Source organism: Macaca mulatta, chromosome 8 (genome assembly GCF_049350105.2).
Source record: "Macaca mulatta isolate MMU2019108-1 chromosome 8, T2T-MMU8v2.0, whole genome shotgun sequence".
Taxonomy (NCBI): domain Eukaryota; kingdom Metazoa; phylum Chordata; class Mammalia; order Primates; family Cercopithecidae; genus Macaca; species Macaca mulatta.
Genome location: NC_133413.1, coordinates 144,955,562 through 144,979,016, shown reverse-complemented (window position 1 = coordinate 144,979,016; position 23,455 = coordinate 144,955,562). Strand labels below are relative to the sequence as shown.

Genomic DNA, 23,455 nt, shown 5'->3' with positions numbered 1-23,455 from the left:
GACAGCACATGCCATAACTGTGGTCTTCATTCCTGAGAAATGGTTGAGTAGAAACCCCCACCTTTATTTTTTAAAGCACCTGCCGCTAAGGCATAGACCAGATGAAGTTTGCCTGGAGCAGAGAGCCGGGCTGTGAGCCTCAGGGTTGGAGCTGACCTTGCACCCCAGGCCATACTGCAGCTTCCTGCGGCGTCTCCTTTCTTTCAAGGCCATTTCTGTCAGAGCAAACAGACTCCAAAAGCTGCGCTCTCCTACCGTCATTAAGGCATGGGTCTCTCAGACTCTCCATCTCTGCTGGGAGCTCTTTTAACCACCACTCTTTTTAAGTTTGCTGTGTCAGTCTGAGTTTTCATCTCTGGTATGGAACTGAGGTTTTGAAAAAGAAGTAAATGAGTCCTAAGAGTTCCCCCAACAACCCCCACCCAGTACCCTTTACCACCATCTGTGTCCTTCTGACAGTCTTCAAAGGCATCAAAAAATAAGGGGCCCTGATAAACTCTGAGATAAATTGCTTTCTGACTATCAGAGATTAAAAGAAAAAAAATCAAATAGCAGAGGCTCAGGGGAGATCACTGTAAACTCCTTCAAAGCCCTTCTGAACGCCAACTCTGATGATATGGGCACCGAGAGGCAGCCAGGGGTGGTGGAGGTCTCCAGGATGCCCGCCTAACCCGGGGCATCTTGCCCGAGGCCAAGGGCAGAGGAGAACGGTTACAGGAGTCCTCTGAGGAGCCCTGAGCCCGTGGTGTAGCCTGGCTGGGGGTCTGTGGCATTGCCTGGCCGGAAAACTCAGGACAGTTTCGTAAGACATGCCTGGACCCTTTGGACATGTGCGCTTGGCTGGCGTTGCTTGGTATTCAGATGTTTGGTGGGAAAGGCATCCAAACTGTTTGGTTGTTCAGAGGGACTTTTGGTTTGGTTTGGTTTTGGTTTTTAATGTAAAGTACGCTTTGTGTAAGTGTGCGCCGGTGAACACCAAAACAGGTGGAGGGTGCTCATTCAGATCCCGCTCTCGGAGACTCCCGGGGAGGATGAGCCCATGAGAAGGGCTGCTGTCTCAGGCTGAGTTGCATGATAGCAACATGGAAAGCACAGCAGCAAAGTCTTTCAGATTTATGGGGCACTCACTATAGGACAGGCTCCATTCTAAACACTCCATGTGTTTTTCATCTCCTTTATCCTTCTTGTGACCCTGTGAAGGAGGCATTGTTTTTTATTGCCATTTTACAGACAATGAAACGGAGGCACTGAGAGGTTAAATCACTTGTGCAAAGTTCCACAGCTAATAAGGGGGCAAAACCAAGATTTGAACCCAGGGGCTCAGAGCCCTGAACCTGTTCTGCTAGTCAGGGTCTCACAAGAGCAAGAGCTCTGGAGTCCAGCTCTGCCCTTCGTGTAGTGTGAACCTTGGGCAAGTTTCTAAAGGCCTCGTAGGATATGGTATGTAAAGCACTTTGCATCCAGTGAGTTCTTACGAAGTGGTAGCTCTTGTGCTTTTCATTATTTAGAGTAGGAGTAGACTGCCCAGCGGGGAGCACGGCGAGGAGTGCATTCGTCACACAAGGCATGGAACACACTTGGTGCCTTGTGGAGCTCACAGTAGGGGCTCCACAAGTAGAGGGAATCAGTCCTTCTGTAAATCCAAGAGAGCATGGAGTGGATTAACCTCCCCCAAAACACACACAGCCCAAAACATTTCCTTGCAGTGGTAGTTCTGCATATTTTGTTTTTACTTTTTGTTCAGCTCTCTGCACAGAGTCCTCCCTACCAGGATTTGGCTCTCTGTAAGCTGTGGGGTTTGGTAAGCTTGGCAATCAAAAGTGCCTCAGACTGGTGTATAAACAGCAGATATTTACTGTCACACCATCCTGGAGAGGTGTTGGCAGGGCCACTTCCTCCTGAGGGCCGTGGGGGAGGATGTGGTCTGTGCCTCTCTGTGAGCTTCAGGTGATTTGCTGTCTGTCTTTGGCGTTTCTTGGCTGGCAGATGCATTGCTGTGGTCTCTGCCGCCATCTGCACATGGTGTTCTCCCTGTGTGCAGCTCTGTGTTCAAATTTCCCCTTTTTATAAGGACCCCAGTCATATTGGATGAGGGCCCACCCTAGTGACCTCATTTTAACTGGATTACCTCTGTAAAGACCCTCATTGTTTCCAAATAAGTTCACATTCTGAGGTATTGGAGGTTGGGACTCTGACATATGATTTTTTAGGGGATGTAATTCAACCAATAACACCCATGCTGGGGGAAAAGAGAGATATGAAATCACCCTCAAGTGAGCGCTGAGAGCAAAGGGAGGTGAGCAAAAGCCGTAGCTTGGTAATTCACAAAAGCATCTTCCTAACTGAGAGTGTTACACCATGGTGGTCCCGGCTGTGAAGCTGCAGCATTGCAGGATGAACAACTTACCTGCAGCCTCAGTGGGCCACGGATCTTGCGCGGGCAGGAGGCATCCTGGGTGGGCATCCGCACACTCTACTTCTAACACTGGCTCCTCCTCTCAGACTTTGGGCTTATCTCCTGGGTCTCGTTTTCTTAATCTGTAACATGAGCATGAACTGTGCCTATCTTTTGTGAGTGGTTGTGAGTCTCAGTACAATCACTTGCCCGTGCAATCCCTGTGTTGAGTGCGGGCAGAAATAATACGCTCTTGTGTTGTAGAGTAGCACTGGTCTGTGTGGTAGACCCACAGCCTTGAGGTTGAGTACCACCCACCTCCACAGAACTCTCCCCTCTAAGCCCCATCCCTTCCTTTTTAAATGGAGCTGTTGCCATTTCCCCATTTCCCTACACTTGAGCTCCCCAGGCTGTGCAGCGCCAGGTAGATCCTGTATGTGTGTGCTTGGAAGGATGTACTTTGTCTGGTTTTGATGAAGCTGATGATAATGATGGTGCTAATGAGAATGCTAGTGTTGCTGATGGTGATGGTGGTCGTGGTGATGGTGGTAGTGGTGGTGGTGATGGTGGCAGTGTTGGTGGTGTTGGTTGTGGTGGTGGTGATGACTGTTGATGGTGGTGGTGATGACGGTGGTGGTGGTGATGACTGTTGATAGTGCTTGTGGTGGTGATGGTGGTGGTGATGATGGTGATGGTGGTGACTGTTGCTAGCATTAGTGGTAGTGGTAGTGGTGGTGGTGGTGGTGATGGTGTTGGTTGTGGTGGTAATGACTATTGATGATAGTGCTGGTGGTGGTGGTGATGCTGGTGATGGTGGTCGTGGTGATGGTGGTGATGACTGTTGATAATGCTACTGGTGGTGATGGTGATGATGATGGTGATGGTGATGACTGTTGATAGCACTAGTGGTAGTGGTGGTGGCAATGGTGATGATGGTGATGGTGGTCGTGGTGTTGTTGATGGTGGTGGTGATGGTGTTGCTTGTGGTGGTGGAGATGTCTGTTGATAGTGCTGGTGGTGGTGGTGATGATGGTGATGGTGATGGTGGTCGTGGTGTTGATGGTGGTGGTGATGGTGTTGGTTGTGGTGGTGATGACTATTGATGATAGTGCTGGTGGTGGTGGTGATGATGGTGATGATGGTGGCAGTGGTGATGGTGGTGATGACTGTTGATAGTGCTAGTGGTGGTGATGGTGGTATTGATGGTGGTGGTGGTGGTGATGACTGTTGATAGCTCGAGTGGTAAGTGGTGGTGGTGGGTGATGATGGTAATAGTGATGGTTATTTTTTACAGACCACAGATTTAAATGAGAAAGTCAATTGACTTTGTTCTCTTTCTATTAAGGACAAAAGGAGTTATTCTTGTCCTGTTTGTGAAAAGTCTTTTTCAGAAGATCGATTGATAAAGTCACATATCAAGACCAACCATCCTGGTAAGGTTGTGCATTTTAGAGTAGAAGATTAATGTTAAAAATGCTTATGTTTATTTTAAAACAATGTTTTACATCAACTGCACTACATAGAAATAAAAAGGGATGAAGCTGTGAATACATTCATGGGAAACAAACATCTTTATTCCATGCTGGAAAGTTGATGTAATTATTTATTTCCTTTTGTTCTTTTATCGGTCTTCAGATGCATCTACCCTCACCCCTGCAATTTCAGTGATACCCCCAGCCCCTTGTAACGGGAACTTTGCATGCCTTTAGATGGGTCGTATATGAGTCATAAGCTTGTGTTACCTGGAGTGGTGATTTGTAAGGGGTGTTGGCTCCTGCCCAGGCTGAGGAGCATCCTTGAGTTGGAGAGACCATCACCACAGGTCTTCTCACATTCCACACCACTCAGGTGCATGAGGCACCAGCTACCTGGGTGTTGGTGCCTTGTCATTTCTGTTCGTGCCACTTGGAACATTTTCCCTTCTGCCCTGCCTGGTTAATTCCTGTTCATTCTTTACATTCTTCCTCAGACCCCTGCCTTTGGGGAGGCTGTTGTAGCTTCCAGTCTGGCCGAGGGTCCACCCCCAACCCCTGCTAACGTCATACACAGCGCACTGACCACTGTGCTCCAGTCACTGTGACTCTCCAGCCACTCCCAGGGGCTCCCCGAGGTGAGGCTTATCCCCAGATCTCCAGTGCCTCCACAGGCAGGCTTGAGAAAGCAGATGAGGGTGTTGTGTGTTTTATGAGGGAGTAGCAGATATTCCTTCTAAATGCGTCTCTCCCTTCATACATGTGTCTTTTTTCCTGTTCTTTATTTTGTATCTGCTCTTGGTATAAGGGAACTGACTCACTGACTATAAATGGAGGAAGATAAAGAAATAACAGAAGGGCACTAACACTCATGTTTCAGCTGGGAATGGACAGAGCTGTGAGGCCTTCGTCTGTGTGGGAACCGTGTGGGCTGCGTGCTTCTCTGAAGGCCCAGCTGTGTCCTTCTCATGTTAACTCATGTCCTAAGTGACATGGGATCCAATGTGAGCCAAAGTTATTCTTAAAACAGCCAGCCTTTTCTGATGAACAGATGTAAGACATTATTTTGTTATTATTTTAAACTTTTTATTCCAGAAAATCCCCAAATACAGGAGCACACAGAACAATGCCGGGAACCTCCTATATCTGTCACTCAGCTTCCACAGTTACCCACGTTTTGTCAAACTGTTTCATGTATCCACCACACACACTTTTCTTCTTCTAGGATATTTTAAAGTATATTCCAGACAGCATGTAATTCCTCCATAAAAACCTTTAAAATGCATCTCTAACTAATAAGGATTGCTTTCAACATAACTACTGTGTCACCAATAAAGCAAACAGGATCAACTTTTTGCTTGATTATTGCCACCTATTATAAGTCTGTTTAAAATTTCCCCAATTTCCCCAGGATTTTTCTTATTTATTTATTTATTTATTTTTGAGACAGAGTCTCACTGTGTCGCCCAGGCTGTAGTGCAGTGGTGCAATCCCGGCTCACTGCAAGTTCCGCCTCCTGAGTTCATGCCATTCTCCTGCATCAGCCTCCTAAGTAGCTGGGACTATAGGCGTCTGCCACCACGCCGGCTAATTTTTTTGTATTTTTTTGTGGAGACGGGGTTTCACCATGTTAGCCAGGATGGTCTCAATCTCCTGACTTCGTGATCCACCCGCCTTGGCCTCCCAGAGTGCTGGGATTACAGGCGTGAGCCACCACTCCTGGCCAGGATTTTTCTTTTTAACTGTTGGTTCACTTGAACCAGCATCCATGCATTTGCATCTAGTGGCTTTGTTCCTTACGTTTCTGTTCCTTGTTTTCTCTAGTGCCCCCCTTGTGCTTTTTTCCATGACGTTTACTTATGGGGGAAACTGAGTCACTTTTCCTGTAGACAATTTCAGTTTCTGCATTTGTGTGATTATTGCCTTGTGATGTTGCTTCTCCATTCCTCAAATATGATGTTAACAGATATTGAGATCTGAGACTTGATTTGATTCTGGTTTAACTTTTTAGGTGAAAATCCTGTCTCTGGACACCATGAGGCACACCTTGATTCCTCCTGCGGTGCTGCTTAGCGATGAGGTTTATTTGTGTCTAACTTCCCTGAGGTGCTCTGACTCCTTCTCACATCCTGCTTTTCTTCTAGAGGTCTCCATGAGCACCATTTCTGAGGTTCTCGGGAGGAGGGTTCAGCTGAAAGGGCTAATTGGAAAGAGAGCCATGAAATGCCCATATTGTGACTTTTATTTCATGAAGAATGGCTCAGACCTTCAGCGTCATATTTGGGCTCATGAAGGTGAGTATTCATCTTTCCAAATTGAGCACCTTGTTAACTTTGTGCTTCCCTCCTTCATTTTGAGAGTACATTAAGAGGAAGCCATATCTTCACATCCCTGCTGTTAGAATTTCCTTAGCACACTGAGAAGTGTGTCCATCAACCAGCTACAAACAGTAATTTAAACTATTACTCGATTAGTTGCAATTGCAATGAGTAGAGGTGTGCACTCCTTCATAGGTCTCATTGCAATTGTAGTGAAATAAATCACCACGACTCCCCTGCTGGAATGTAGGTACCTTGGGAACAGGAACACCAGAGTCTTATTCATGGCAGGAGCTCCAGTGCCCAGCCTGTACCCTGTGCATAGCAGGTTTCCCAGAACTGTTGGGATTATGAATGAAGGAAGGAGGGCAGCAAGTAGTTCTCCCATTCCAGCAGTGTGAAGTGTTGCCATTCAGGCTATGGAGAAGGAATTCAGAAGGGGGAAGTGCAGGATGGAGATGAGGGAATGGAGAGAAGAAGGTGGGCTGTGCTTTCGGGTTGCTTGCTGATGAAGGGAAGTGCAGGGCCACTCTCAGGGCTTTGGGAAGTTGGAAGTGAAGATTCTGCTAGTGCAACAGACCGTCACCTTTGTTTTCTCCCACTGTATAAGGACATGGCCCTCCTGGGGACTAGGGTAGGAGCCGAGGGGCCAGGGAAAACCCTTCCAGACACCTACATCAGATCCCTGCCTGTTATTTAGGAACCTGGAATGCTGCAGATAGGAAAAAAGACTAGAGAGGGATGAAGCATGAGGTATTTTCTACAGTATTGGATAAAATGACCTATTTATAGGTCCTAAGGAAGGAACTATTAGGGAGAGAGAGAGACTGATGGTTCAGTAAGGAGAATCATAACTGACAGGTTGGGAACCTGGATAAGGCAGAAGGAGTTGAAATAAATTCCAAGGTGGGAAGCTACTTTTTTGTTTACCAGCATATAATGAGCACCTACTAGATGCCAGTGCTCAGTGTTTGACTCACGTTATTGGAGTCAGTATTCTCAACAACCTTAGAGGTGGGTGCTGTTACCAGCCCCATTTTACCAATGAGGAAAATGAGGCTTAGAGAGGTGAAGTAATTTGCCCAGGGTCACACAGCTGACAAGTGGTGAACTGGGATTTGAACCAATGCCATCTGATTCCAAAACCCTTGCTCTTCTCTTCTGTACTGACTTGTTTCTAGAGGAGGAGGCCCCTCCTACACTGAGACAGGAGTGACGGGGGTGAGGGTGGTAGCAGTTACGTGTATATACACGTGTTGTTTCTTTGTTATGAAGTTGAAGGCATTCATAGCTGATGGTCACAGTTTGCTCAGCAAAGAATGCCAAGAAGGCAGACTTGGAGTGGCATTCATGGGAATCAGCAGGGAGCTGACCCTGATGGAAGCACAGAGGGTCCAGCGGAGGCTGGAGACCATGGGCTTATCAAGGCATCAAACTGTAATTGTACTCACATGAGAAGAAGTGAGAGAACTGGGTTCAAATTCCACCCTCACCATGTATGATGAACAAATAATTCCTTCTCTCTGAAACTCAGTTTATTTATCTATAATGTGATCTGCCTTGGGGTTCGTTGCAAGGATCAACGAGATAATTTATGTAAAACCCACAGTAGAAGGCTTAGCATATATTGGGTACTTAATACATGGCTGATGCTATTGTGTTAAGTAAATACTTGTGATGATGCAGTAATGCTGCATATTTGCCATTTGAAAGTAATCTAATATTTTCAGCGACTTCAGAATTGATAAAGATTCAGAAAGCCAAAGGCTGCTGTATCCTGGCATCTTTGTTTTTTTCTTTTTTCTAACTTGTGACTTTCTCTGTAATGATGGAATCACAAAGGAAACAGGGTATCAGTACACACACTACAATGGGGTTCTTTGGAATTGATCCCCTGTACCATAAAATATCTCTTGTCTCCGTTTACTCTTAACACATAGGACAAGAAAAACAAATTAAAAAACCCAAAAAATTAAATTGAAAAAAGAAAGAAAAACAGAAAACACAGGTATTGACTGTAGTCACAGAAATTAACCCTTTGTGTAGAATTTTGTGCATACCTGCAACGTTTGTTGCTTAGAGGACCTGCAACTTTGTTCAAGGTTTCCTAATAGTCAAGCAATGTACCTGGGGCCCATCCATGACAGCAGTTCTAAACATTGGCTCTTAGGGGAGAATTTAGAGTAGACAGTGTCTTGGTATGTCACCTTGCGCTGAATGCCATGTTGTAGATGATCTGGAGATGCACAGCTGGTTGACTTGCACCATCTCGTTTTCCATGACCGTATGTCCCAGAGCACATGGAAGTGCGGAGCTGTTGAAGTGACTCCCCAGGGTTCCACAGCCGGCCCGTGGGTGTGCAAAGATGTTAATGAAAATACGTGTACTTCAGTCTCTGTGTTACTTTGCTTGGTTCTTCTCTTTCTAGTCATAATGAGGAACAGAAATTAGGAATTTGGCTTCTCCAGGATTGGAAGACAGTGCATGTCTTCATTTTTGAGTTCTCTTAATGTTTTAGAAAGAGCACCAGGTCAAATAGTGCCTGAATATAATCAGCTGTTCACACATTTATGAAGGATCTAAAGACAGCAGGGATGCACCATGTTTCCTCTTTGTATGGTTATTGTGGGCTTCTCCTCTGTGATGGTGGTAGTTCTGAGCCATCTGTAGCTTTGACTCGGGGTGAAATGCCTGCTGAGGGTCATGTGAGATACTTGAGATGCCGCTTGACCCAGGCTAGCACCACGGCTGTGGCCCTGCTCTTGTGAGAGTGTGTTGTAAATGACCAACCCAGAACAACGGATCTGGTGCCCTGAAGGCTTCTTGGGAAGTGACTCCTGGTCTTGTCATTTTACAGAGATGAGAACTGTGATCGAAACATAAGTTCAAGAGCACACAGCCTGTTGATGCTTATGGTTAGATTATTACTTCATATCTAGAAACCCAGGCCAGAGCTGGGCTTTGCGTGGGCCCTAAGGAACACCAGACCCTGATGTGCATCTCAGCTCTGTGCCCCTGGGCATTGCCCTCAGCCTCTTTAAAGTGTTGGTTTCCTCAACTGCAAAGTTATCGGTAGTGTAAATAATGGGTGAAAATGTTTGGCTCACTAAAAATTGTCTGCTTCATTACTGTGTTCAGGTGTGTTCCCCGCCCTCCTTGCCCTTATCCCAGGCCCCAGCCCCTGTCCCTATAGCGCATCACACACCATATTGTAACGGCCTGTTTACCTGTCTGCATCTCCCACCGGACAGTGAAGGCTGGGGTTCACTCTTCTCAGTTTCAAGATTAATCCTCAGTGCCTACTATGAAAATAGGTCCTCAGTAGACAGTTGGTGAATGAAGGAGTGGTGAATGCCAGGATGCCCCTACAGTCAGAGTCATCAGCTCATCAACCACCAGTTGGTAAAGCTTGATTTGTTTTACAAAGTAAATGTGCTTCCACATTTGGTCCTGGTGCCTGATCTTTTTGATTTTTTGTAAAGGGCCTTGGTGCCTTTGTGTTTAGTTCAGCTCAGTTCAACTGAATTTAGTGACTGCTCTGCAGGATGCTCAGGGTCTCTGTCCTCAAGGAGTTCCCAGACTATGGGGAGAGGGCAGATATGAAGGACTCACTGTTGTGTGCAGTGAACGTTTCAGCTAGTAGAGAGTTACAGGAGTTGGGAACATTGATAGGGAGGTAGGGAAATCTACCAAGGAAGGTCAGAGAAAGCTGCAGGGTGGAGGCACCTGGTATCCCAGAAGGCAAGGGCATCCCAGGAGGAAGGCACAGCCTGAGGAAGAGCCTGGCATGGGAAGTGTGTGGTGCGTTAGGGCCAAGCAAGTATACCGCTGTGTTCAACGTGGATGTTTTATATATACATATCTATAAGTGTATTTAGATATGGATATATATATATATTCCTTCAGATTCACACACACATATTCATACACATATGTAAATATATAGAGATAGATATATACATTTTTCCCTTGGCAGGTGTGAAGCCCTTCAAGTGTTCTTTGTGTGAGTATGCAACTCGTAGCAAGAGTAACCTCAAGGCTCATATGAATCGTCATAGCACTGAGAAAACCCACCTATGTGACATGTGTGGCAAGAAATTCAAATCAAAAGGGACACTGAAAAGTCACAAGCTCCTTCACACTGCAGATGGTGAGTAAACCCCAGGGTGAACTTTCCCCCCTAAATATGTAATTTGAAGCTGGTGTTCCAGTTCATCAGAAACTTGCTGTACTGGAGGCAGGAAAGAGCACGTGCCCATTAGAAGGAGCTTCTGAAAGAGCGGTGAAGGCCTAGCCTGCCTGTCTCCCAGTCCTGTGCTCAGTGCCTCACTTCCAGCAGGTGCAGGATAAACACTTACTGGGAGTGTCTGTGCCCGTGGCAGGGCTATGCAGGGAAGGAAGCTGCTTCAGGGAAGGAGGCGTCTTCAGGAAGCCTTGATCTGTGGTTCTGAAGTTTCCATCCTCTTCAGCCCTCCATCCTTACCTGGAGCTCAAGGATCTTGAGGGGCAACCTTGATCACACCTGGCCTGATTTTTTCAAGTGAGGCTCTTATCATCCAGGCCACCTCAGGGGTGGAACCAAGTCTAAAATAAAGCCAACATTTGGGCAGATTTGATCTAGATAAAGTGTACTTAAGTGGATTTCTAATTTCATTCATTCATTAAGAACAATTGATTGAGTTCTTATATGTGCTAGCCATGGAGGTAGGTTCTAGGGATACCAGGTCAAGTAGAGACCAATTCCTGCGTTCAAGGAGTTCATAATCTGGAAGGCAGGACAGAGGAACAGGCAGGCCATGGTAAAGATTTAAGTGTGGTGATGGAGGTGAGCTCGGGAGCCCTAGGAGCAGGTCATGGGTCGAGGTAGGTGGGGAGCTTAGTGGGTGGTAGGCACAGTTTCCCTGGCATAGGCTGGATAGAGGGAAAGAAGATGTGTTCTAGGAAGACAGGCAGCCAAACCATAAGAGACTTTTCACATTTAAGATTTTACTCAGAAAGACAAGTTATGTGAGGGACTTGTAAATACTTCATATAACAAGATTAATAAACTTCATTTATAAATGTGTTGTTATTTACCAAAATTATGTATAAAAGTTGGAGTTTACTCTAAAAATCAAAATTATTTCAACAGTGATGTCTAATTTCAAAATTTAGTGGATGATATAGCTCTTAAGTTCTATCTTTAAGATTGTTCTGAAAATCAGTCCTGCTGTGTGTGTGTGGGTTGGGCCCTCGGCAAGAATTCAGGTGAGCTCCAGGGACTCAGTGCAAAGGCTGAATGCTTGGCTGGGATTCATCAGAATTAAGGATCAAGGGCTTGCCTAAGGCTGAAAAAGAGCCGGAACCATAACTATTAAAACTTAAGCAGTACTCTCTCTCTAAAAAAAAATCCGTAATCAAAATTAAAAATACAATGGCAGTAAAGCAGTCATACTTGAATAATGAAAGCTCTAAAGTCGTGTGGTTTTTTATGATTCTATGCCTCCACAAACAGTAAGCCTTGCTGACCGCTCAGCTGCCTGAACATTTAGGCAAGAATTACATTTCTTAAGATGACAGCACATAACTACTACAGTCCTTCCGTAATGAAGAGCAGCTGTTCCCAGAGGCAGGGAAGCCTGGAGTACCCAGTGGGCCATGGTGACAGGGTCAAGAAGGCGTTCACAGGCACTGAACAGGGTTCCGCGGTCTCATGCCTGGTTCTGCAGTCCAGGCTCTGTACTAAAAAGCCTTTGAGCAGATAGAAGCCGTTTAATCTGGCAGACCCTGGACCAACTGATGTGGAGGGATGGGGTCGGTGTGAGTAGTTGGTATCACGGGTCCAGAGCAGCACACTCAGCCTATCGTCCCTGTCATGATTCTCTGAGTTCTTTGGCAGGAAAGGGAGTTCAGATGGACAAAGATGTCTTGTCAAAGCAGGAATGCATCTCCTAAAAGGGAATGGTATTCAAACATTGTGAAGTATTTTCTAACAAAACATTGGAAATTTGTATGGTTTTTCTTTATTTCTTTCTGCTGACATTTTTGGGAGGATGAGGTATTTGAAAAGTCATGTCTTAGTTTTCAACACTTTTCAGTTGTCTGGGAAGAAGGGCATCAAGTCTGGGCGCAGTGACTCACGCCTATAATCCCAGCACTTTGGGAGGCCGAGGGAGGCGGGTGGATTGCCTAAAACGAAGGAGTTTGAGACCAGCCTGGGAAACATGGTGAAACGCTGCCTCTACCAAAAATACAAAAAATTAAGGGGGCGTGGTGGCTCATGCCTGTGGTCCCAGCTAATTGGTAGGCTGAGGTGGGAGGATTGCTTGAGACTGGAAGCGCAAATTGCAGTGAGCCAAGATCGCACCACTGCACTCCAGACTGGGTGACAGAGTGAGACCATTCCCCTCAACCCCCTCCCCTCAAAAAAGAAGGGCATCAGTCATCAGGTGCAATGAAAGAACCACTGGAACAGGTAGCTTGTCCCCCAACCCCCCTCCCCCTAAAAAAGAAGGGCATCAGTCATCAGGCGAAATGAGAGGAGCACTGGGACAGGTAGCTTGCCCCCAACCCCCCTCCCCCCATAAAAGAAGGGCATCAGTCATCAGGTGCAGTGAGAGGACCACTGGAACAGGTAGCTTCCCCCCAACCACCCTACCCCCATAAAAGAAGGGCATCAGTCATCAGGTGCAGTGAGAGGACCACTGGGACAGGTAGCTTGTCCCCCAACCCCTCTCCCCCCCAAAAAAGAAGGGCATCAGTCATCAGGTGCAGTGCGAGGACCACTGGGACAGGTAGCTTGCCTCAGTGCCAACTTCTGCCACTACTTGGGTCTCAGTTTTGTCACATTGCAAAATAAGGAAAGGTTACCTTAATGTTTCTTGGGTTTCTTTTAGCCTCAATCCTCTGATTCTAGGAAGAAAGGGGTAAAGTAGAGCTAAGGAGATGGAAATAGGAGGTGCCAGTACAGCTTTATTTTTGAATTCGAGATGATTGCTTTCCCACAGGGCTGCTGTACTTCATTATTTGTGTTTCTCTTTCGACGCTTACCAGTCTCATGTTTTGCCTGGGGCTGGCTTGGTAAACAGAGTGCTGAGTCGGGGACCCCTTGTTCTAGCTCCATTGCTGATTTAGGATGTAGCTTTAATTAAGCTGTAGGTGAGTCTTTTCCTTTTTAATTTTCTCCCATAACATGTTTATTATAGAAACTTTGAAAAAAGTTTATTTACATCTCTTATTTATTTCTGTAGTGCTCATATTTTATCCTGTTGACATCTTAGAGCTCTTTGTACTTAATACTTTGTCATCATTTGCCTTTATGTTTTGTTTATGGTATCTTTTTATATACAAGTTAAATAACTTGGTTCATTTAAAGTTATTTTCCTTTATGTTTTCATCTTCCATGATTCTCTCTGTCAAAAGAAACCTTCCTCAGTTTGGGGCTATATTCTTTTACTTTTTCTTTGAGTTTTAGTTTATGATTACATAACATTTATGAAATTTAATATTCTTGCAATTTATTTTAGCATATGGTATGTGGTAGGAATCTTTGTTTCCAAACGGTTATCATAGACTCAGTATATTTATAGAGAAATCAGTCCTTTCAATTTTATTTTTCAGTGCCAGAATTTCCGAAGATATTGGGTCTAATTCTGAGATTTTGGTCTGTCTCAGTGATTTTTGTACTAGCACCTTATTTTTCAAGCTGTTCTAGTGACTAACTTTATTGTTATCCAATAAAGTTTATTTTTTTATGAAGCTTACATAGTTTTTCTCATTTAGTTATTACTCCTTTAGATAAACTGCAGAATTGTTCATCAAGTTAGGACTATCCCTGGGGATGACCTTGTAAGCTGTTTGACGATGTCTGTAACATGCTTTAAATCCATTGGTCACCTGTGCTTGTACAGGTGCTTTGGTTGTCTTGATGAGACTCTCAGCCTTTAACCATACAATTAGCTTTTTACTTAGAAGCAAAGATTGCCTTACAGCCTGCCTGGAATTATTTGGTTTTAGTTGTATTTGTGGTATGAGTAATAACTCAGTAGGTTGCTCTGTAGAGAAGCCGTGTAGAGTAGGTAGAGCTAGAGAGGCTTGGGTGTGGGTCTGTCTACCCCTTCCTAGTAGGGTGATTTTGGTTAGATTACTTCTCTGAGCCTCACTTTCCTCATCAGTAAACTGGGATCGGTATACCCTTTTGTTGAGTGGGTCTGAGGATCAAAAGACAGGAAGTGTACCCCATGCTTGCCTGGCAACCTCCTGTTCTCCTGGCTACCCTGCCTCGGCATCCTGTCCTGGTTCTGCCTTAGCTTTCTGATCTCTACCTCTCGGAGGCCATGGGGTTCAGTCTATGAGTGTTCTTTTTTTCCCCCCTTTGTCAGAGTCTCACTTTGTCAGCTAGGCTGGAGTGCGGTGGTGCGATCTCAGCTCACTGAACCCTGCCTCCCGGGTTCAACTGATTCTTGTGCCTCAGCCTCCTGCCATAGCTGGGATTACAGGCATGTGCCACCATACCCAGCTAATTTTTGTATTTTTGGTAGAGATGGGGTTTTGCCGTGTTGGCCAGGCTGGTCTTGAACTCCTGACCTCAAGTGATCTGTCTGCCTCGGCCTCCCAAAGTGCTGGGGTTATAGGCATGAGCCACCACATGTTCTTTTTCTCCTCACGCCTTCGGTGATCCCTCCAGTCTTATGGCTTTAAACACGATTTAGATAGAGGATGTATGGTTTGGCTGTGTTTCCACCCAAATCTCATCTTGAATTGTAGCTCCCGTAATTCTCATGTGATGTGGGAGGGACCCAGTGGGCGATAACTGAATCACGGGGGCAGTTTCCCCCATACTGTTCTCATGCTAGTGAATGAGTCTCATGAGATCTGGTGGATTTGTAAGGGGTTTCCCCTTTCTCTTGGCTCTCATTTTCTCTTGCCTGCCGCCATGTGAGATGTGCCTTTTGCCACGATTGTGAGGCCTCCCCAGCCACATGGAACTGTGAATCCATTAAACTTCTTTTTCTATATAAATTACCCAGTTTCAAGTAGGTCTTTATCAGCAGTGGGAAAACGGACTAATACAGAAGGCTTCCACACTTGGATTTCCAGTCCTCTTGTTCCTCCCAGCCTTGGCACTGCCCTGTCTGTAACTGCCCACTCAACATCTGCACTTGGATGCCCACCTGGCCCCCCGAGCTTAGCGTGCTCAACACTAAGCTCCTAATCTTCCTCCCTAGACCCCACCCAGGGGTTGCCAAAGTTTGTAAAGAGATTGTAAGTAGTTTTGGCTTTGAGTGCTACATCCAGTTTTCTCTTTTTTGTTGTTTTTATTTTTACAAACTTTGAAAAGTGTAAAAGCCAAGCTTAACTCCCAGCTGTACGAAAGCAGGAAGCAGGCTCAATTTGGTGCTCGGGCATAGGTTGCCAACCCCTGCTGTACCCCTTCTTGGGAAATGGCTGCTCCTTTTCCTTTGCTCAGGTCAAAAGCATTGGGTCAGTCTTGACTGTCTCATTCATATCCCACACATGATCCATTAGCAAATCCTGTGTGTTCTGTCTTTAACATGATCCAGAGTTCTGCTGCTTCTCAGCACCCTCATGCCATCCTTTTTGTACAGGCCCCTGTCATCTCCTGCCTCCATTCTTGCAGTAGCCTCCTAACCTTTCCCTAGAACCTCTCCTGGTCCCCACAAGTCCATTCTCAGCAAAACAGCCAGTGATCCTGTGGAAACAAAGGCCAGGTCATGCCACTCCTCTGTTCAGAACCCTCCTGTCTATCTGCTGTCATTCTGAGTGGAAGCTCAATTCTTCACCATGACCTGCTTAATCCCCCCGTCTCTCTGACCTCTTCTCCTTCTAGTCTCCCCCAACTGGCATCTCTCCAGACATATTGCATTCATTCCCTTTATTTTTTATTTTTATTTTTATTTTCTGGAGACAGAGTTTTGCTTTGTCGCCCAGGCTGGAGTGCAGTGGCGCGATTTCGGCTCACTGCAACCTCTGCCTCCCAGGTTCAAGCAATTCTCCTGCCTCAGCCTCCCGAGTAGTTGGGATTACAGGCATGTGCCACCACACCCGGCTAATTTTTTGTATCTTTAGTAGAGATGGGGTTTCACCATGTTGGGCAGTCTGGTCTTGAACTCCTGACCTCAGGTGATCTGCCTGCCTCGGCCTCCCAGAGTGCTGGGATTACAGGCGTGAGTCACCATGCCCGGCCTATCTTCATTCCTGTTCCTCACACCTGCCAGGTATGTGCTCATCTCAAGGATTTTGCTTTGGCCCTTCCCTCTGCCTGGAGTGTTCTTTCTCCCTGTCTGAATGGATACCTCCTTCATGTCCTGGAGGTCTTTATTGAAGAGTCACTCGGAATGAGTCTTCCCTCGGTGCTTACGTGTAGAGTCTCCATACCCCACCAACTAGTCCAGACGCCCGTGGCTTCCTGTGCTGCTCTCCTTGGCTTCTCTTCCTCCAGTGTATTATATAGTTTCCTTATTTACCACTTTTTTGTCTCTATTACTGGAACGATCCCACTAATTACTTCATACTCTCTTTCATGTTTTTTACTGTTTCTCTTTAAACCAACCCTTCTCCAATGTACTGTATAATTTCCTTATTTATGAAGTTTCGTGTCTTCCACTAGATTGTAAGCTTCACAAGCAGGGATTTTCGACTTACTACATTTATTTTGTATCCTCAGCACTTAGAACAGGGCTTGGCTTATCAGAGGCACTCAATAAATTTGTGTTTATTGAATGAGTGGAAAATGTAAAGTGCCTTGCATAAAATGGCTGGGATATAGTAGTACTCACAAAGTGTCAATTATTTTCTCTGTTTCATCTTAGATAATTCTGTTAAATCAAATGCTTGTGAATTAGGTATTTTAAAATATGGTCAAGGAACTCACCATTAAGTGAATCTTCTTGGGCATTTTTTAATGAAGTAAAAAGGAATTGAGTAATTACAATTACCCTTTCTTCTAACTACTTGTGAATCCAATTTTTCACATTTGCTGGCTTACTTAAAGTGATATATCCCTATCTGTGGCATTCCTATTTCCCGAAGGAACTCATTATTGTACCTTAGAAAAGATAGCTCATTCTGGGTGAAGGTTTCAGTTAAAAAGATTTGCCAGTCAATATGTACAAAGAGAGACATTGATCTATAAAGGGCCCGATTAAACCCTTTGTGTGTATGCCAACAGGATGTAAGAATTTAATGCAAAGATCATGCTGTAATGTAGTCCCCCCCTTTTGACTTTAAAAAGGCCTAGACATGATGTGCTATCTGGAGGTTTATACATGATTCTGCCCACCCATAGCAGATGGGGAAGGTTAAGCTGTACAGTGCCTTTATGTTATATAATCAAACAGGAATCCTCAAATCATGAAATAAAAAGGTCTTTGGAGTTTATTACTGATTCCTTTGGGTCTCTCCCCTCCCCTGATCCAGACTGCCTCTGTACATTTTAATTAAGAAGTTTTGGGATAAAATTTGAAAAGAATTATCCAGGCTTCAAGCACTCTTGTAATGGGCAAGTGGAGATTTGAATATGGAAATCAGGTTTGAGTGGAGTAAGTACCCTTTTTTTCTGTCCCTTCTTCAGTTTATGATAAGAGAGCTCATGGCTGCAGATGAAAATATTCTAGGAGATCTGAGTGCGGAGTTTTGCTTTGTTTTCCTCCCCTGTCCTCTAAAAAGCAAAGCCACTCTAGGATAAAGTAGCCCCATGGCCTTTTGCTTCTAAAAACAGAACCAGGAAGTAAATAGAAAATGGTCCCTGAGCACCTAGCTGGGTTGGTCTTACAAGGTTAACTTGCAAGGCTTTAGTGAGACGGTCTTTCTGCTGCATCCTTGTCCCTCGTGTTCTTCCTCCTACTTGCCCTTGGAGAAAAGGTGAAGGGGCAGGTGTGGAAGTGTGGCTACTGGATGAACATGGTAGGTTTCTGTTGCTTATCCTTGGGCTGGAGTCTGGGTGATCGATGGGAGAAGGTAGGGCTAATTTCAGGGCCCATAAATACCATTTTTAATAGGTTCACCCTGTTTGTGTTCATATGTAGCTCTTTTTCTCAGGTTTTTATAAACCACAAGATCCATTAGGAATAAGTGACCCCATACTATAAAATGAACTACGCAGCTAACTGAGCAATTAGCTTAGATTGATATACAGATTTAACTTTTTAATGAGGCTTGGCTACGTGAAACCTCACCAGGTAGAGGGGTCTCAGCTGCAAATGTCTGGCACAGTGTCTGTAACTTTCATCTAGCCCTGGTGCTGTGCTCTGTCCTTTATGTGGCTTTGCACTGCCTTCGGTTTCTTTCCACCTCTGTCTCATGCTGATGCATCCCTCCTTATATCAAAACTGATGTACTAATTACAGAGAATCATCAGGCCCTAAGTCTGCGGTTGCTTGAAGTTCAGCCTTTAAAGTACAGAGATTTCTTTAACTGTATTTTTATTGCTGTAGCTATTTCTGTTCCGATTTGCCACTGCCTAAATCACCACAGATGCTAGAACTGTGAAGATGTGTGCTTTGCAAAACACTTGCTGCAAAATGCCTGTTATGCTTCCTGCAGGATGCTTTTCTTACATGAGGCAGCAAACCTCTGTGTGCTGGGCTACATGGAGAAGTGAGGAGGTAGAGTAGGGAGAACCTTGGGCTCCAGAGGCAGGCCCAGACTGGAATCACTTCTTGCCTGAACAGTCTTGAACAGTGATCCCCATTTGTAACATGGATGTTACATGTTTCCTGTGGCTCCTGTAACAAATTACCACAAAGTTAGCGACCTAGATCAACACAGATGTATTATGTTGTAGTTTGGAGGTCAGTGATCTAAAATCAAGGTATCAGCCGGGCTGCATTCCTTCTAGGAACTCTGGAGGGGAACCTGTCTCTGCATCCGGTGGCTTATGGACCCCTTCCTTCATATTCAAAGCCAGCAGTCCAGCATCTTCCAATCTCTTCTGTCCCTGCTTCCATCGCCGCACTCCTTCTCTGACTTCAAGCCTCCTTCCTCCCTTTTATAAGGACCCTTGTGATTTCACTAGGACTATCTGGATAGGCCAGGCTAGTCTCCAGCTCAAGATCTTTGGCTTAATCACATCTGCAAACTCCTTTTTTTTTTTTTTTTTCCCCATATATGGTAGCATGTATAGGTTCTGGGGATTCGAATCTGGATATCTTTGGGAGGGCCATTATCAACCCACAGCATGGGGCTGCGGGAAGATTAATTGGGTTCATACTGTGGGTGTCAGCTCATGTACCCTTTCCTCTGGCGCATGAACCAGTAGCTCTTAATGACACAGTATAAGAATGGATATTTGTAGCAGTTAATTCACATCATCTGGGAAAGATTAAATCACTATTTTTTTTTCAAATATTCTCTTATTAGGAAGGCACAATGCAATAGTTAATATTTAAAGAGTATCACTGTTGAAAAGGGTGAAAGTCAGTTTCCTGAAAAAAAGTTAAAGTCAATTTCCTAAAAACTCTTGAAAATTTACTTATGTAAAATACCACCTTTTTCAGTAAGACTGGATAAACAGTCATAAGGAGGCATTTTTACTTTTATACCTCTAGAATAGTATTACTAATAACAGTTGAGATTTATGGAAATTCTTTCCTGTAAGTACTTTAGAGCCCCTTCAGGTTTGAGGTGCACATAAAATTTGATTTGGCAAGGATGATTTAATTTAGCAGATACTTAAAACAAGTTGCCTTAAATTCCAAGGAATTTTTCGTTGCTGTCTCTCTCTGTGTTCTGATGGAATCCAGATGCCAAAAGCTGAAGGTGACGTTTTAAGTTTTTTTTTCTACCATTCCATTCCTTCTTAGTTTTATATAGAACTCTATTTAAAGTAAGCAAGCAGCTGGAGTCATCCTCAGGGAAAGTCACCAAGCAGATGAGGCTGTAGTAAGAAACAAAGGGAACAACAGGTGCCACACATAGTGCCAGTGCCAAGTCGCCAGGCTAGGGCTTCACAGATCCCACGGTGGCCCGCCCACAGCTGCCAGGAGGCAGGGAGCGATTGCCTTTCTTTTCAGAAGCAGAGAATGGGAGCTCAGCCTGTGGCTCCCTTACAGCTGAGTTTCAGAGGTCTAGGGCGACATGGGCGCCTTTTTGCTTCCATGTCCAGCTGGGAATAACTTCCTGCTTGAGCCCAGGGGCTTCAGCAAGGCAGGTACTGTGCTGGCTCCCCCACCTACCACATTGCTATCCCCCTTTCCTTCCATGTGGAGAGTCAACAGGAACTTAAGTCTGAGCTCTCTTAGGTTTGGTCACATCTCTTTATCTAACCTGAGGCAGGATAACAAGTATTCCTGTTTCTTCTTTCCTTCTCCTATTTTCAAGTCCCCTCTTCCCTTTCTAACAGGATAGCCTGGGTAACGTTTTACCTGGCTAAGGCTGGAGTACAGAGCAGAGCTCAGGATTCTCTGACTCCAGACCCTGTGCTGGCTTTCACTGTCTGGTGATCCTTGAATTCAGCCAGCATCCAGTTCCCAGGCCCAGGCAGTGCTCAAAAGGACAGAGGTCAGCTTTGCTTCATCAGTCATGGACATGCAGTCCCAGCACTCATGGTTAGGCAAAGAAAGAGGCTCCTTCCAAAAGAACACTTGAAAGCGGAGAGAGATTTGGCAAAGATGTGCCTCACCTTTGGAGAGATGAACAGAAATAATGGAAATGACATTTTCGTGCCTGCATCCCCATCTTTGAAGGAGAGTTCAACCAAATCCCATATTTTTAAAGGGAAATGGAGCTGCTAGTGAAACACTGTGTTTCCAGAAAGAGCTGCGGTGTCTGCAGTGGAAACCTCCAGCGAGCCTAGCACTCAGAAAGACGCCTAACTGAAAACTACAGGGCCAGGAACACTGCTGGGGTCCCTTTCCTTCCACCGGCAACTTCAGACTGCATAAATCCACAAACTGCCATACAGTCCTCAAAGTTTATCTTTGAACTACACGACACATCTTTCCTTTCTTAAACAAATTTGTTGCCAGTTCTCAAGAACCTTCTAAGGAAGGTGGCCTGTTTTGTTGTTGTGTTATTTTTCTTTTTACATTTTTAAAATTAAAGTACACACACACACAGAGACAGTTCAGAAGTATACAGCTCGATGGATTGTTACAAAGGAGGCACACCTGTGTGACTACAGTCTAGAAGAAACAGCACACTTCCAGCCTCTTGGCAATTTCTTACTCCCGCGACATTATTGCCCATCTCTCTTGCCCAGAGGTAACTGCTTACTGCCCTGACTTCTAGCACTGTAACGTGCTTTTCCTTGTCTTTGAACTTCGTAGCGTTGATTCATACAATATGTGTTCTTTTATGTCTGGCTTCTTCCTTTTCACAGTATGGTTGTGAGATTCATCTAGTTTGTTATGATTTTGACTTTTACCATCTGGGCCTGTAGGTCAAATAAAGAATTTCATAGGGAAATGAGATTCTAAATTCTGTGGTTTCTGACCAGGAAATCTTTGTTCCCACAGTGAATTTTTTTTTCCCACTGTGGCAGTACTTTTGCAGTCAGCTTGGAGTGTGTGTTCTGCAACAGTGTTTCTCCAAAAGTGGTATGACTCAGCTTTGCTTTGTCCTTATTTACAAGGTGTGGCTCAGAATGACATTTGACTGTTTACAGAAATTAAATTCTGCCCCAGAGGTAAAGAAGCGACTACTCCTGAAATTTTTTGCAAAATTAGGCCACTGGCTCTTTTTTGTGAAGAAGAGGGAGAAAGATGCTTGGTCAGAAAGAGCACCCGTAAGTCAGTGCCCTGCCAGTCAAGGCTGGGGTGCTGTTATTTAAAAGACAGTGAACTTTCAAGTTCAGAAGCCATGGGTATCATTTTATGGCTCTGCGTTGAAAGATCTGTCTTCTGGTTTGTGTGCAGTAACGGATGAAACATCTCAGCCTTTCAGAGATGGGTGCTAATGATCTGAAATGCTTTTCTGTTAGAGTGCAGACAACATGAAAACAATGTTCATAAAAATCCAACCTCTTCCTGCAAGTGTGCCCACAATTCTTTAAAAATTCTTTATTTTAAATCTTTAAAAATCTTTATTCATGTTCATATGGAATGGCTATATAGTTGTAATGAAAAGATATAATTCTTATTAATATTATAATCTTTGTTGCTTGTACAGTTCATTAATAACAAGTTTAAGAGTTATATGTTGCACTAAGGTGATCCATGAGTTCTATAACCATTCCCTTATTTCTGGACAATGTGTTATTTTCATTTTTCCTCCCATTATTATAACTTATGTGGCAGGGGCTTCTTTCTTGCATATATAAACTTTTTCTTCTTTTGAATTAACTCCTTAGGACACATTTCCAGGAGCAGGATGGCTATTTTGTTTTGGTGGTTTTAATTGTGCATTGCACTGCCAACTTCCTTTCCAAAAAATTGTACCAGAAATAAGAAAGTGTCCCAGCTTAACTCTTCCATTTTTAACACTTCGTTACTAAAAATGTCTAGTTTCTTAGTTTAATGGGTATCAAATCTTACCATGTTATAATTTTTATTTATATGATAGCTCGTAAAATCAAACAGGTATTACGACAGTTAAATGAGTTAATGGTCATAAAGCATTTGTAGCATTGGTTCATAGTGCTGTGTAGAAGAGTGTGCTGTCATTGGACTTTTTCAGTTAATTAAATCTGATTCTGTCCTCTCTAGAGAACACTGTTTGGTCAAGCCCTATTTTGGCCTGCTTTCTGGGGTCTTGGTGTTTTATAGTCATACATTCACTGGTTCATTCAACAGCTATACTTCTTGGACTGTTGGTTGCAGTTGACAGAAACTCATTTGAGGTCACAGAAGTCGCCAAGGGGCATTTATGGTAAACTTACTTGGAATCTTACAGAGACTCAGGGCCTTTGTGTTTGAGTTCCTTCTTCCCAGTGCTGTGTTCACCTCTTCCTCGTGCGGCTGGTCTCCTTACCCTTCCATCTTGTGTAACGTCACTTCCTCACAGAAGCCTTCCCTGACAGCCTGGCCACATGGCTGCACCCCTTCCACACTCCCTCATGCTCCACCGTGGCTCCTTGCCTTTGTCCTTCGTGGCCTGTTGCAATTGGTAATTATTTGTTGGAATACTTGCTGGTTGTCCATTTAGGTGATGAGCGCCAGAAGCAGAGCCTCTGGTGTCTTGTCCACTCTCATCTCCTGGGGTCAGGCATGGTCCTGGCACCCAGCAGCACTTCCGTGAATGCTCGCTGAGTGAATGGACACAACCAGCCGGGCGATTGTCTTCATCCTCCACCTTTCGTCCTCTCTGCTTCCTTACTTCATACTGATGTCCTG

The 23,455-nt window shown here is 44.7% G+C and overlaps 1 protein-coding gene across 4 annotated transcripts in view; it reads left to right on the top strand.

Moving 5' to 3' along the window:
- The window catches only part of ZFAT (zinc finger and AT-hook domain containing), a 236,029-nt gene that overhangs the window by 115,833 nt on the left and 96,741 nt on the right, over nt 1–23,455 (top strand). For all 4 annotated transcript variants that reach the window (XM_077942881.1, XM_015146035.3, XM_077942882.1 and 1 more), the window contains 3 exons: nt 3,741–3,828; nt 6,012–6,161; nt 10,162–10,335. In XM_077942881.1, coding sequence (XP_077799007.1) covers nt 3,741–3,828; nt 6,012–6,161; nt 10,162–10,335 — 412 coding nt within the window. The remainder of the gene's footprint in view (nt 1–3,740; nt 3,829–6,011; nt 6,162–10,161; nt 10,336–23,455) is intronic.